The following is a 14725-nucleotide window of genomic DNA, read 5'->3' as shown; positions in this document are numbered from 1 at the left end:
CCACATGGTTTCTCCTAACTAAGGAATCCTGCAGGGTTTTTGATAAGTTGGCTCTGGGTTCCCCACAGCAGCTGCAGGGAATGGCTGAGAATACTGCTGCAAAGAAGAAGAAAGAAGAAGAGAATGTATTTATTCCTCGTCCTTTACTACCCAAAGCAGTCTCAGAGCAGCTTACAATCTCCTTTTCCTTCCCCTCCCCATGATAGACATCCTGTGAGGTGGAGCTGAGAGAGCTCTGATAGAAACTGCTCTTGAGAAGAACAGCTCTGTGAGAACTTGTGACTCAAGGTCACAGCAGGTGCATGTGCAGGAGTAGGGAATGAAATCCAGTTCTCCTATATAAGAGTCCACACACTTAACCACTACACTAAACTGGCTCTCTGGATGTGGCTCAGGGACTGTGGCTCAGTGGCAGAGACCCCTTAATATATGTGAAAATGACGTATTTGCACACCCCTAGTAACATTTAGAAAACATAATGTCTGGGAATATTTCATCCAATAGCAGCACTGAAACTAAAGAGATATGGGCTCTGGTCACTGCCTACTCTAGCTGCCTGAAGGCACAAGTGGTGACAAGGTGTTAAGGACACTGAAGCTACACACCGGTGTTGCTGTCATATCCATGCCTGGCAGTGCACCTTTTGGGTTGCTCAGGATCAGCCAGCCATTAGTGGAAGCATGTGTGCAGACGGGAAAGGCCTTTGGATCTCTGGGATCCACTGTCTTGTTAGCTCTCTGGCCAGTGCTGTAATGATCTGTCACCATCCGCACTTCTGTAAGCACTTTCCATACCATGAAGCATACTAGCTGCTGGCTTAGCCTTACAATCCCTGGGAGCTGAGGCGTTAAGCTCAAAACAGAGACTTGCTGAAATGGAGATTTGAACCACCATTGCTTGCAGCCCAACTTGTGGTGCCCTGCAAAAGACTTCTTGTGGGAATAAAAGGGGCATGGGTGGGGAAGAGCTATGTATTCTGCTCTGCAGGAAGAGAGGGTTGCCAACATTTTTTTTAAAGCATCTGGATTTTCTACAACGCCAATGGAGCCTTGGGACTTTTTCATATTGCTAACACAAGAAAACTTGCTTGTTTATTCTGCCCAGCTTGCTGCATTACATGCAGGTTCTTGTGAAGGAGTCCGGGTCAATGCCAGGAGAGAAACAGGGGCTAGAATCAAGGTTTGGTTTGAACCCATTGTAGTTTAGCCTTGGAATATAACACAATCATCCTAAAAAGTATGTCCCCAGGCAGGGCTTAAAAGCCCAGCAGGAATTCATTTGCATATTAGGCCACACCCCTGATGTCACCATTGTTTAGCGCAAGGCCTTTTTTTTGTAGAAAAAGCCCAGCAGGAACTCAATTGAGTATTAGGCCATAAACAACCCCTGACTCCAAGCCAGCTGGAACTGCGTTTCTGCTAAAAAATGTTGGAAATGTTGTTAGCCGCCCGAAATGTTGTTAGCCGCCCTGAGCCTGCCGAGGTGGGGAGGGCGGGATAGAAATAAAATTTATTATTATTATTATTATTTAAAAAAAAAGGCCCTGTCCCCAGGTATGCATGGAGACATGAGTCCTGCTTGATACCAGTCTCCAGGTGGGACTTAGGGATCCTCCAGAATTACAGCTCATTTCCAGATTACAGAGATATTTTCCCCTGGAGAAAGAGGATGCTTTGGAGCATGGAGTCTATGGTATTGCACTTCACTGAGGTGCATCAGGCTCCATCCCCAAATTTCCAGGAGTTTCCCAGCCTGGATCTGGCATCCCTGGATCTGGCTGGGGGAGAGGCAGCAATTCTACTCACAGAAATCAACTGCTGGTAGGGTTGCCAATCTCCAGGTGGGCCCTGGAACTCTCAGAATTACAACTGATTTCCAGACTACAAAGATCAGTTCCTCTGGAGCAAATAGCGGATTCAGAAGGCAGAATCTGTAAAATGCCACAGATTCAAAGTGAATTCTACCCTCCACGGGCTCTGACCCCAACTCTCCAGGAATTTCCCAAGCTGGAGTTGGTAGCCCTAACTGCTGGCAAAGGGAGGCTGAAAACCATCGGAATTTCAGCTCCTGACCTGAGGCATGATCCTTCGTATCAACAGGATGGGACATCCAATAAACAATGCAACAGGATTTGGATGATAGAAATCTGGAACCAACCAGAAATCTAAAGAAGAGCTGAAACAAAACAGGATGACGCTAAAAATGAGTTACAAGGATCCTACTTACAGCAATAGGCAGCATGAACAATATGTAGAGCATAGTCCACTGTTCCTTACTCTTTACTGAACCACGTTTCAGAATTATTTTGTTACAGTGGAGCCCCATTACCTGTCTAAAAAAGCCCTCTTGAACAATTCAGGTTTTCAGAGCTTGCAGAAAGCCAAGAGGGTGGGAGCCTTCCTGACCTCATCAGGCAGGCAGGCCGTTCCATAAGGTGGGGCCCACAACAGAAAATGCACATGTAGCAGTTCAGCTCCTGGGTCTCTGCTGATGTCACAATGTGCAGGCTTGCAGGCAAAGATTCCGCTGGGGCGAGGACACCGTTCAGTCACTTGCAAAGAAGAGAGGCCTCTATGGGTGGAGTCAGGGATCCTGTGGGGACATGGGGGGCCTAGCCCCACCTAGAATAATGAAATCAGTACTCTGTGGCCCAAGGAACACCCCTGTTGTTGTGCCACAATAATCCACAAGGCCCTATAAGTTGCCTCTGAGCTCCACTTACTTGCAGCCATGATCACGTATCCTCCAGGTAGGAGCTTCTTGAGTGGGGAGGCTGAAGGACCCAGTACATTAGAGAGCAGGAACAGCTGAGAGGATGCTGGAAGTTGTCATGAAATTGTGGCCTAATAGGGAAAAAACCTGGACTGATGGGTTTTCTTTGTGCTCAGGAGCTGATGATGACCATGCAGAAAGGAGTTTTTCCATATATCAGATTGGCTAGTATGCCTGGGAAAAGGAAACGAGTAGTCCTATTGCATGGTGCTCTTTGCTCTAGCTTGCTTGCTTGAGTTCTCTAGAGCCAGTACTTGAAGCGCACTTTCTGTGGTCTGGACTCTCATATAAGCCAATAGTTTGGGGAGAGTTGGTGAGAGGTGCTCTGGAGATGGCGGTAGACAGCCAGTTAATGTTGCTCAGCTCTGTAACGTTACGGGGCTAAGGGAGACGATCCTAGCGGCATTAAGGATTTGTGTTCTGATCTATAACTCCTGAATCCTGTGCTAACGATGGGTGGCCCTGACAATGCAGCTAAAGGCCTCAGAAGCCTTTTCTCACTTTCCCATAAGCATCCTCTGTGTTTTCTCTCTTAGGGAACATACGGAGGGGCCAGCACATCTTTCCTGAGTGTGTCAGTGAACATGCCTTTGGCGGGTGGCTTCCAACAAAAGGCGAACTGCATAAGTTGCTGCAGAGGGGCGAATACAACCTGATAGGAGATGCACCCATTTTTGAAGGCACTTTTGTGCAGGTGACTAAGCACTGAGGGGAGGGGCTGTGGCTTAGAAGAAGATGATGTTGATATTGGATTTATACCCCACCCTTCACTCTGAATCTCAGAACAGCTAACAGTCTCCTTTCCCTTCCTCCCCCACAACAGACACTCTGCAAGGTAGGTGAGGCTGAGAGAGCTCTCCCAGAAGCTGCCCTTTCAAGGACAGCTCTGCGAGAGCGATAGCCGACCCAAGGCCATTCCACCAGCTGCAAGTGGAGGAGTGGGGAATCAAACCTGGTTCTCCCAGATAAGAGTTCGCACACTTAACCATTACATCAAACTGGTGCTAGAACACCTGCTTGGCATGCAGAAGGTCCCAGGTTCAGTTCCTCAGTTAAAAGGAGCACAGGCAGGCAATGATCTGACAGACCTCTGCCTTAAACTCCGGAGAGCCTCCTGAGTAGACAATACTGACCTTGATGGATCAAGGGTTTGATTCAGTATAAGGCAGCTTTGTGTGCACTGCCCTCTGCTGTCGCTGTGGCAAGGAGAGACTGCCACACCTTTATCTGTTGTTGCAGATCCTACACAAATGGGCAAGGATGTGCATTGAATAAGCCAGCTCTGAAGCATACAAATGGTTTCAACTCTGTTGCCTGCAGCCCCCCTGCAGCCCTGGTTAGGTTGCCACATTTTCTCAGGATACCCTCTGTGTGTGTTGCATGTAAAGGAACAAAGAGGCCAAAACTGTAATGTTGGCAGCCTACAGCAGAGAAAAGGATAAAGGCAATAGACTAGAGAGTGGAGGGTCACACAGGTCAGAGCTGTGGTGCAGGGTTACAGTTTGTGCTTTTCCTCTCTCCAGTGGCTCACTTTAAAGGATCTAAGGTTTGGATATGGATAAGCTTTTCCGTGTCCTGGAGAGCTGCTGCCAGTCAAAGTCGATGCTACTGCACACTAGACGAACCAGGCGTCTGACATTGTCTAAGTCTCTTCATATGTAGAAGGCTGACTGGAGAGAGGCCAAGCCAGACATGGCCCAGTGATCACCTTCAAAGGCACAGAAAGGGCATCATCTTGATCCTTGTACTCTGCATCTACTATGGCTGGATGCCAACACCCTTTGGCTTGCATTCATGACAGCTTCTCTCCTTTCCTCCACCCACAGGTGACCAAGAGGGGTGAATTCATTGGCATCCTCAACCACCCCAACATAGTCATCTTGGGTATTTTGGCTAGCACGCCCACTATGCTGCTGCCCGACTTGATGATCATTGCCCGGGATAAAAAAGAAGGAAATTCCAAGTCCAGAAAACTGGAAATTGCTCGGTGCGACTGATGCTCCCTCCACTACTCCTTGTCATTGCAACTCCCAAATTCTCAAAGAACCTGAGACTCACAAACTAAGAACTTCTTCCTTCCCCACAGGTTGATCCCTTTGGAGCTGGTGGAGATTTATGTTCACAACTTGAAAGAGCGACGCCTGAAAATACACATGGCAACAGGAAGGAACTACTACCTGCAGCTCTGTGCCCCTGATGGGGAGGAGGGTTTCCAATTTGAACGCTGGATGCGCCTGATATATCTGTTGCACGTGGCTGCTGGTAAGGCCAAGCCTCCTTCTAACGTCCCTTCCCAGGATGCTGGGCTACACACGATATGGAAGACTGCTAGCATGCCTTCTGAAACACAGGTGAGCATCAGGATGTAAGCAACCATTTGCCAGAAAGAGCTGTCTGAATAAGGCCGATCCCAACACCACCACCTGAATCCTCAAAGAAAGAGAATGACAAAATCAAAAAAGCATCTTTTGCTTCTTCAGCCATCTCCACACCAGCCTACCCAGACCCACCTATTTTTGCAAATGAAGACAGGTGTTTTGCCACTGACTTTAGGTAGCTGTTTTGAAATTGAATAAATGGGGTATCACAGAAACAGCCTGATGAAAATCTACTCAAAAGGCTGGCAATCTGTAGTTTGCCATGTTGGTTAGCTCCCTTTTGATGTTGCTATTTCTACATTTGATTTTGCTATTTCTATTTTTTTTTGTGTGTGTGTACATGCACACTTGATGTTGCTATATTGAATATCATTTGCAATTGTATGTGTGTCACATTTTTTCATATTGTGGGTTCAGGTGGTGTTCTCAATTTTTGTAGTTTCAATACACCCTGATTTTTCAAATATACTTCCTTGTACATGTGTGTTTTTGTAGGGTCAAATAGTATTGTTCTGGGAAAGGCTCTAACCCATCAATCCACCAGCTGGGCTCTCTCTATTCTACATGCCTCTGCCCATCCCTGTCATGCTCTTCCATCTGCAGGTGACGTTGTTCTGTGTTCCTCCAACAGCACTGGCTCCCAGTCATCATGGATAAAGGGTCTTTGGAAGAGCTGAAGAAGTGGTCTTCCCATGCAAGTTCCACCAAGACAGAACAAAAATCTAAGTACGTACCTGTAAGAGACTGTAGGGATGAAATGGTCCAATGCCACTTAAGGCTGGTCTCATCTGCTTCCCAGTATGTATTTTTAAACGGGTGGACAAAGACTCTCCAATTCATGAGATAAAGCAGAAATCCCATAACCTGCAGGAACAAGAATACATCAAATTCTAGGCTATGTATATTTAGAATTCCTAGTCTCCTTGACTTGCCTATTATTCAGCCAACACACCTGCCCTGGATGCCATGAAGCTGCAAAATCTGAGGCCGGTGACAGACAATAGCTTGTAGGAAAGAGGCATTGCTGCTGTACCTAGAGTGCATCCATTGATCTCACAGGCAAACTAGACAGAGGCTGGAAGTTCCATGCATGGATCTCTGGCATAGTTTCAAAAAATTGTTAAATAGCAACCACAGAGCCCTGGCAGGGCAGGAGGAGTTTCATCCTTTTCAGTGCACCATTTTCTTGACCTCAGTCAGATTCCTGGATCTATTCTTTGCCCCACTGATAAAAACATATGTTGTCTTTATGTTTCCCCCAGTGGGAACACACAGCAGTTGTGAACGGACAACTAAGGATAAGAATACAGAGCAGGGGGAAAGGATTAAACCCCTCCTTCCACATTAGGTTCCCTATATGAATCCCCCTCTTGCACATGGCTCTTGTTTTAACAATTTAAAATGTGCTGGAGAGCTGTTCACAGATTTCCTAGCATCTCATCTGGGTTCACCCTAGGGAATGTGGTCACAAGGCTAAAGAAGTTCCGGTGTAGCTTTTTTATCTGGTAAAGAGGCTGCAGTGGCTTCAACTCAGGTACAGGAGTGGTGGGAGGGAAAGGAGATTTTAATCCTTTCTTTCCTGTTGTCTACTCATAATCCCCCCCCCCCCAAGTTCTCTCTGAGACAGAAGATTCAGGTTCCTCTCTGTCTGAAGCCACTACCAGCTGATGTTTCTCATTAAAAAATAGAGCCCTCGGGGAAAACCAACTCAGAAATTACAGGTAAGGTATCTTCCTTCCCTCTGACAAATAGGATTTGCAGGTATTGTAGATGTCACATCTGATGGGGGGTATTCAGGTGCACACTTGCTAAATAATGCAGTTTCGATCCAAGTGGATTTTGCCATTTTACTGTATGTGAAATGGCAAAATCCACTTGCAAATGGTCAAAGTGGATTGAAAGTGCCCGTAAGTCACCATATAAACTACAGGCAACAATGCCTCTGCCATAGTTCTTCAGTTTTCCTAAAAACAAAAACAATTAACACTGGCTGAGGAAGCGCTGACTTGAAAATGGAGAAAGCATCCTCCCTATATATTATGCTAATATGTGTGTGTGGCTATTTGGGAGAGGGAATCATGGGGCAGGGTGAACTGCCTGAGGTCAATAACTCTGAGGTAAAGTTTTCCACCATGACTTTGCATCTGGGCAGTTTTTGAAGGAAGTGCTTGATGGTTACCTAGCAACCACCCACATACTCTCTTTTTCTTTAGTTGATGGGAAAACTCTTAAATACATTTTCTTTCCAAATCAGGAAAAACATTTCCTGATTTACAAGGAATAAAAAAAAAAACATAAGGTCCATCAAAATAGCCCATCTCAGCTGTCCTCAGGTTATGTGATTTGACCAGTGTATAGGGAACGGAGGCAGTTGCTTGGTGATGTTTTCACCAAAATTTTTCTGTTGCAGGCAAAGTGCCATCGCTTCAAAGCAGAGCCCCCCAAAATCAGGTATGGATGGAAGTGCTGAAAGCAGAGCAATGAGCAGGCAAAACCTTTGTCCCATTTCTAGTTGTGACTGAGGCAGGTAGGATGAAAAGCCTCCACAGCCAGCATGCTGCTCTATACCACCTGCTGCTGGGGTGAAGCTGCTGTGAGAAAATCACACTGCTGGGCCCCTGGGGATGTATATCCTCCAGAAACAATATCCCTTCACCATGCCCTACACCAACATGTCTTTTGGGGGGCCCTGTTGCCTTTGTTGCTCTCCTCCACCCCTCTTTCTCCTTTTATTTCCAAAGGTGCTTTGCAACCCTCTTCTCAACAGCTGTCTGGAACTGCACAACCTCAGGTAAGGTCATAAGAGTCTAAGATGCTCCTTCCCCAGATTTTGTAGATCCTATTGCCTCCTAGAGGATGCAGTGACTGTAGGCTGGCATGCCTTAAGCCAGGGGTGTCAAACATGTGGCAGAGGGCTCCTATCAGGCTCCCGAGCAATTGGCTCTTGTATGCTTCCTTCTCCCTCTCTCTTGCTTTCTTCTGCTTGCTCTATCATACAGGAGCTACAGAGCAAAATCTTGATTTTCTCCATTGGTTGTGGCTCCTCCCCTTCCTGGTTCCCTGGGGAGGGAGGGAAAAAGCCAGTGCTTCCTTTGCCCAGTTCCCTGGGTCCCATGGGAGAAATACAAAGAAAGCACCTTTAAGACCAACAAGTGCTAATTTTTAAGCAGGTTTTATTTAAAGTTAAAAAAAAAATCTTTAGTCGTGTTTGTCTGTGTCCTTTAAAAAGTTTATATCTCTGCTACCTCATCTTAAATAGGTACACACATGGCCCGGTCAACATGGCCCAGCAGGGCCCAACAAGGTCAAATGTGGCCCTCATAACAAATGAGTTTGATACCCCTGCCTTAAGCGTTACTGGGACATTTGCCCAAGCTGTTGGCCTTCACCCACCATTTTTGGTCATGGTTGGCTATTTTGATGAGAGAAGAGGTAAGGATGGAAGAAGAATGACAGACAGAGGAAAGGAAGTAAAACTATTAGAGAGCAGGATCTGATAGGGTTACAGAATGTGTGTTTGTGAGTGGAAAAAGAAAAAAAACACAGGAAGAGGATCAGGAAGGGATATACAAGCAGGTTCTCATCTTGGGCTCCAGTAAGCCTCAAGCAGGGACTACTAGCCCTCCTTTTCCACCTGCATTTCTCTCTTAGACCTCTAAACAGTGCATTACAAAGCAACATGGGCAATACTCCTCTATGCCATTCCCTGGAAAGGTGTCTCCTCGTGAAGTCAAACTTTTCATCTATCCCCATTGTTCCTGTAGTTAAAGGAGACAACTCAATAATCTTAGAATGAAAACTCAGTTATTTTCAGGTGTGGAGGGAGTTACAAATAACAGCTTAAGTGATTTGGGGCTAGATGGCAACTCAGCCAAAACACTTCCAGGGTCCAGCTCTCTCATTGTAGGTATTCAGTTTCAGTCCTTCAAATTCTGTCAAACTGTTTTGAACATGCCCACATTCTCTTAGGCCATATCTACACCATGAAAACTGGTTTAATAGTTATTCCTTCCTGGCAGCTTCTGTGAGAAGCTTTAAGAATCTCAAACAGAAAATTCTCCTCACATTCAGCAAAATACGACTCCTGGGATTCTTTGAGGGAAGCCATGTTAGATAGATTTAGAACGGACAGTTTTTCAGGGCTTTTTTTTGTAGAAAAAGCCCAGCAAGAACTCATTTGCATATTAGGCCACATCCCAGACATCACCATTGTTTTGCACAGGATTTCTGTAGGAAAAGTCCAACAGGAACTCATTTGCATATTAGGCCACACCCCTGATGTCAAGCCAGCCAGAACTGCATTTCTGTGTGCTCCTGCTAAAAAAAAGCTCTGCAGTTTTGTAATACAAACATGCTTTTAGTGTTCTTTTGCTTTTGTTCATAGTGGTCTGATAGTCTAGCACCAAAAACAGAGCTCAAATTCTGTTCAATGCAAGAAATTAAGAGCAGCCCATCAAAAAGGAGGAGCTTTGGGTAACTGATCAGGAAGATGGGTGGGTCAAGAAAGTAACTTGCTAGGAAGCAGTTGCATTTACCGTATCTTCAATTGTCTTCTGAGAATCCATACTCTATGGCCGTTTTCCCACTCACGTTTTACTGGCGCCACGACCATCCTGACGCCGGCGAATCTGCCTGGATTTCGCATCAGAAGCTCCGGCGCTCCCAGAAGCGCCGGCGCTTTCCGTCGCTAAGCCAGCGCAAACGTTTTCCTGCATCTTTGCGATTTCCGTTTGCGCTGGCTTAGCGACGGAAGTAGCCGGCGCTTCTGGGAGCGCCGGAGCTTCTGATGCGAAATCCAGGCAGATTCGCCGGCGTCAGGATGGTCGTGGCGCCAGTAAAACGTGAGTGGGAAAACGGCCTATATATGCAACGACACTGTATATTTCTTCTGTATAGGCACATACTTCTAGAGAGCAGCCCCAGGATTCAGTTTCCAAGGATCTATCAAAGCTGAAAAGTGGGAGTGCAACTAAGCAGAGCGAGCAGCAAATGGGCTCCCAGCTTCGACGTTTTAGTACTTGCAAGCCATGTGCTCATTCTCCCCCACCATCCCATTACTCAGTGGCGGTAGAGACTTCAGGATATGACACTATGTCTGTGGGTACTGGGCCTTCTGTGCCGTTTACCGTCTCCGAGGCCATTGGTCCCTCTCAACCAGACAGTCAACTCAGCCCCTTGGCATCCAGTCAGAAGAGGAGCATTGAACAGCCTAGTGCCACAGCAGAGCATGAAGCTGTCATGGCCAAAGCCAGTATAATCACAGAAAGAGAATCTTGGGCATCTGGAGAGGTCCCTATTAAACTCGAAAGGAGCAAAAAATCCAGGTCTTTGGTGGAAACGACCATGTCTCAAGACAATCAACAGAAAACCTCCCAGAGCCGTAGCAATGCCTTAAGCTTGACAGAGAAGTCTGCCACAAAAGCCCAGGTCACAAGCCAGGGCTCATCAAGGTCAGCCAGGCCTCTAAACCAAGGAGAAGGAGGTGGCTTAACCTCCCAGCGTACATCAAGAAAGCAGAGTCAGATGGCATCCAGAACGGCTTCAACAAGAGCACCTTCAGCCAATGTCGTTGCAAGGTCCCGTAAATCAGAGGCTGCGGGTTCTTCATTTGCGTTTACTAAATCGGTGGCTGCTGGGCCTTCAGAGGTGGGTGCCGTGTCAGTGGCAGCTGGCCCATCCCAGCCAGCAAGTAAGACATCCAGAGTGGCAACTACTAGGTCAAAAGCCTCACAGACATTACCATTTCCTGTCCTTCAGACAGTCAGTCATGAATCTAAAGTGACACCAGCAAAAAGCAAAGTTTCTGATAATGCTAGTGCTAGGATTTTGGAAACTGTGAATGCTGAGGCAAAGGGAGATATGAGGAGCAGACCCATTTCTAGAGAGATGTCAGTAAAATCAAAACCTTCTGGGAAACAGGGAACCTCTGCTGCTCCTTCTAGGCTACAGAGTCCGGGCAGGACCAGCGTCCCCTATTCACAAATGGCTGGCATGGATGAAGTGCCTGGCACCAGACCCATTTCTAGAGAGATGTCAGTAAAATCAAAACCTTCTGGGAAACAGGGGACCTCTGCTGCTCCTTCTAGGCTACAGAGTCCAGGTAGGACTAGAGCTCCATATTCACAGGTGGGAGGGATGGAAACCCAGAAGCTTAGCAAGACAAAGAGCAGCAAGCCAAGTCCCTCTCAAGAGCCAAGTCCACTAGGGAGGACCAAAAAAGGTTGGTCACAATTTGGCAGGAAATTTGTGTCAGTAGGAGCAGGGCCTTCTGAACCTGGTCTGAAATCTGTGGCTGCGGGGACCTCCCAGCCATTCACAGGGGGTCAAAGCAGGCCCCAGAGTCGATCACCGGATGCATCTAAGCCAGTCAAAGTGAAAACAATATTCAGCAGAAAGAAGAGCAAGAGCGGGGACAAGACGCAGCCAAGCAGTGCCACGCAAAAACAGCAGCCAGTCAGGTATGTTGGAAAAATCAGCTGTCCAGGTAAGAATGATCTAAACAGTTTGGAGTGAGCAAAGCAAGGGAAGCAGATGACACAGGTCTGATTTAACCTGAGAGCTACTTCCCTATCACTGTCCTTCACCAAGGATTGGCAACTCCAGGATGGGAAATTCCTGGCAATTTGGGGATGGACCCTGGGGAGGTTGGAGAGGGGAAGGACCTCAGTGGGGTATAATGCCATAAAATCCATCTTCCAAAATGGCTATTTTCTCCAGGGGGACAGATCTCTGTACTCTGGAGACGAGCTGTAATTCTGGGAAGCTAGCAACCCTAAGCACACCACTGTGGTTTGGTAGAAGAACCATGTGGACAGTGCACATGACTTAATTCCTTCTAATGTCAGTACCCCCTTCCTGGATGGTGGGGGCTTTTGTGGAATGGAGCCTGCCCTGAAAACCCTATGGGTCACCATAAGTCAGCTGTGATTTGATGGAACTTTACATACACACACGTTGATCCTCGATCCAACGCAAATGGGAGTAGTGTGGAACTGGACCATCAGAATGTGGCTCTCATGTTGCACTGCAGGGCACAGGCAATCAGTGGTGTGGAGCGACTGCAGTTAAGATTTACATTTTTAATTTGAACCTCCTTGAAGAAATCAGACTGAATTAAACTGTATCTTTTCAGGGATCAGACGTCCAAGTCCAAAAGTCGACTGAAAAACGCACTGAGCTCAGGTAAGGGAAGATTCAGGCTATGTTATTTATGTAATTGCTCACTCCTTGAATTCCCTGTGCAGATTTCTGGTGCCAGCAGTAGTTGGCACCAACTGTATGTACCTTGTGTTAGGTGCCTGGGACAAGCTAGGACTTCTGTTCACTTGCTATGTACTTAGTTTACTAGCTAAATTGGAAATGGTGGTCTCTAGATAGTGGTCTGCTAGGATGATTATCTTGGAGGAATTTATCATTCATGTGGAGGCCCCTTGTCTGGCCAAGTTCAGCTGTTCATACCTGGCATGGCAACTCAGGGATTGTTCCAGGTTATAATGGCAGCCATTTATAACATCACTCCTCAAACATCCCCTCTCCCTTCAAGCAACCTGTGACCAACCGGTTTGCTGAGGGAACTAAAGAGGGTGAGGAGACATTGTAAGTGCTACTAACAGATGACTCAAACCAGATCAGACAATGCCAGAGAGTTCGTTGGAAAACTTATAAGGGTGGATTTGAAAGCAGTGAAGAATCCCTCCCCCCTCCTTTACCACTACAACTGCAGAAACTGCTGTAATTAAATCATTCAGAATTGCACAGTTTATTATTTTTTGTTTTGTTGAGTATTGTGTGTGTGTGTGTGTGTGTGTGTGGGAGTGTGTGCATGGTTGACTTCTAGTGATCCCTAGTGGGGCTTGTACATTTCAGAGGGGTGGCATGCTACTGCCTGCCCCAAATCCTGGCCTTGGTATTCCTTAGAGGTCTCCCATCCAAGTTCTTGCCAGGTTTGACCCTGCTCAGCTACCGAAATCTGGCTTGCCTGGGCTATTCAGGTCAGAGCAGGATGGTGCACTGTTTATTGACAACTAGGATGGAATTACCTGGAGGCAGTGATTTGACAAAACACTGACATTTTTGCAAGGTTATCTGCAGTTTTAAACAGAAATCCCTCTCTGATCTGACTTGGAAGTTATCTGAGTGTAGAGGTGTTGATAAGGATAGATTCAGACTGATTCTCTGAAATGATTTTGAGAATGTCTTGGGGATATTAGACCTTTGTTAAAATCCTACCTTATTAGGTCAATATCAAACTTACCATGCCGGGGGGTAGGGGGAGGGATATTCTAGTTTCTATTTTTTACTTATTAATGAAAATATTTGTATCTCTTCCTTCTTGATGACTCAAGGCAGCTTGCAATACATAATTTAAAACAAGCCAGGGCTCTTTCCATCCCTACTTTGTGGGGATGGAGCCCTTTTGTTCTTTGCAAGTACTAAGGCCGGGAAAATAAGAGAGCAGAGGAGGGGCACGCAGTTTGTTTAGGGGCCTGTAGAATTTACCCCTTGGTTCAATTTTGTTTGAAACCTGGAGGTTCATTAACGGACAGGTAGAAGTCCTCCTGCTACAATTTTGGTGTCAGTTTGGTTAAAAAACAGCCACACCAGTCCCACAAGAATGCCCCCAATGAATAATGACAGACCAATGGGAAGGGACTGGGGACTGAGCAAAGGAAGCTACTTTTACTTTGTGAAGGGACACAAACAGGCTACAACAAGGAATGACAACAGCAGGTAATTTTTTAAAATTATACATTAGTCACCGCAAGAGTAGGAAGATGAAATGAATGCAGTCAGGGTTTTGTTGTTTTGTTTTTAATGCTGTGGTGGTCAGCTAGACCACTCCTGCTAGGCCGCTGCTTGACCATCACCTTAGGAATCAGTAGAAAGAAGTGAAGCTACACAGAAGGTCACTTACTTGGGGGGGGGGTCTATAAAATCAAGCCTCTTTGTTTGATTTGTTTGAAATTTAGGGGGTTTTAGATTAGAGGGAGAGCTGTGTTCTACGCAAACCTGGTGCCACATTTATAAACAGATGCCTTGGAACTTCATACACATTCCCCATTGAAAACAATGGTCCTGAACTATGGAACCTGAAAAACCGCATGGATTTTAGTCCTGAGCCAGTAAGATCCTACCTAAAGATAAGCAATCATGGTCAAAAGCCCTCCCCCCCCCCAAGCCTGGATCCAAAATTATAACACTCCCTCTCTTGATGTATACCTCAACTATAGTCAATGTCATACAATCTATTTTTATAGGTAAACAGACGTGGTGCCTCTCTGCTGATTTTGTTAGAGCTAATGGGTGGCTTTTGACATGATGTGTTGCTTTATTAAACTGTTGGAGGAGATAAGGGTGATAGAAGTGATACTTTGATAGCTTCAGCAGTTTTGTCTGTTGGACTCAAAGAGCTGTCATCAGAGAAACCAATGAGCTTTGAGCTTCCTGGAAAATGAGTTGAAAGATGTCTTGAGGCTTTGGTCCTCTCACCTACGTTGCTTAATATTTACATGAGACTACTAAATGAGATTATCACTAGCTTTGTGGTTAGGTGCCATCAATACACTGATGACCGC

At 46.2% G+C, this 14725-nt stretch overlaps 1 protein-coding gene across 1 annotated transcript; it reads left to right on the top strand.

The window, feature by feature from the left end:
- The first annotated feature begins 2468 nt into the window (after positions 1–2468).
- On the top strand, positions 2469–11663 carry GARIN5B (golgi associated RAB2 interactor family member 5B). The gene is made up of 8 exons (XM_060254983.1): positions 2469–2749; positions 3309–3466; positions 4599–4759; positions 4859–5123; positions 5782–5876; positions 7561–7601; positions 7892–7941; positions 10047–11663. The coding sequence occupies exons 1-8, from the start codon at positions 2731–2733 to the stop codon at positions 11661–11663; spliced, it is 2406 nt and encodes an 801-aa protein (XP_060110966.1). The 5' UTR covers positions 2469–2730.
- Positions 11664–14725: the final 3062 nt, after the last annotated feature.

This window comes from Heteronotia binoei, chromosome 15, assembly GCF_032191835.1.
Source record: "Heteronotia binoei isolate CCM8104 ecotype False Entrance Well chromosome 15, APGP_CSIRO_Hbin_v1, whole genome shotgun sequence".
Taxonomy (NCBI): domain Eukaryota; kingdom Metazoa; phylum Chordata; class Lepidosauria; order Squamata; family Gekkonidae; genus Heteronotia; species Heteronotia binoei.
Note: the sequence above shows the minus strand (reverse complement) of the source record. Positions and strands in the feature narration are given on the sequence as shown.

Coding starts and splice junctions, on each gene's coding strand:
- GARIN5B (XM_060254983.1), top strand. Junction 3,467..4,598: donor TTGAAGGCACTTTTGTGCAG/GTGACTAAGCAC, acceptor CTCCACCCACAG/GTGACCAAGAGGGGTGAATT. Junction 4,760..4,858: donor AGAAAACTGGAAATTGCTCG/GTGCGACTGATG, acceptor CCTTCCCCACAG/GTTGATCCCTTTGGAGCTGG.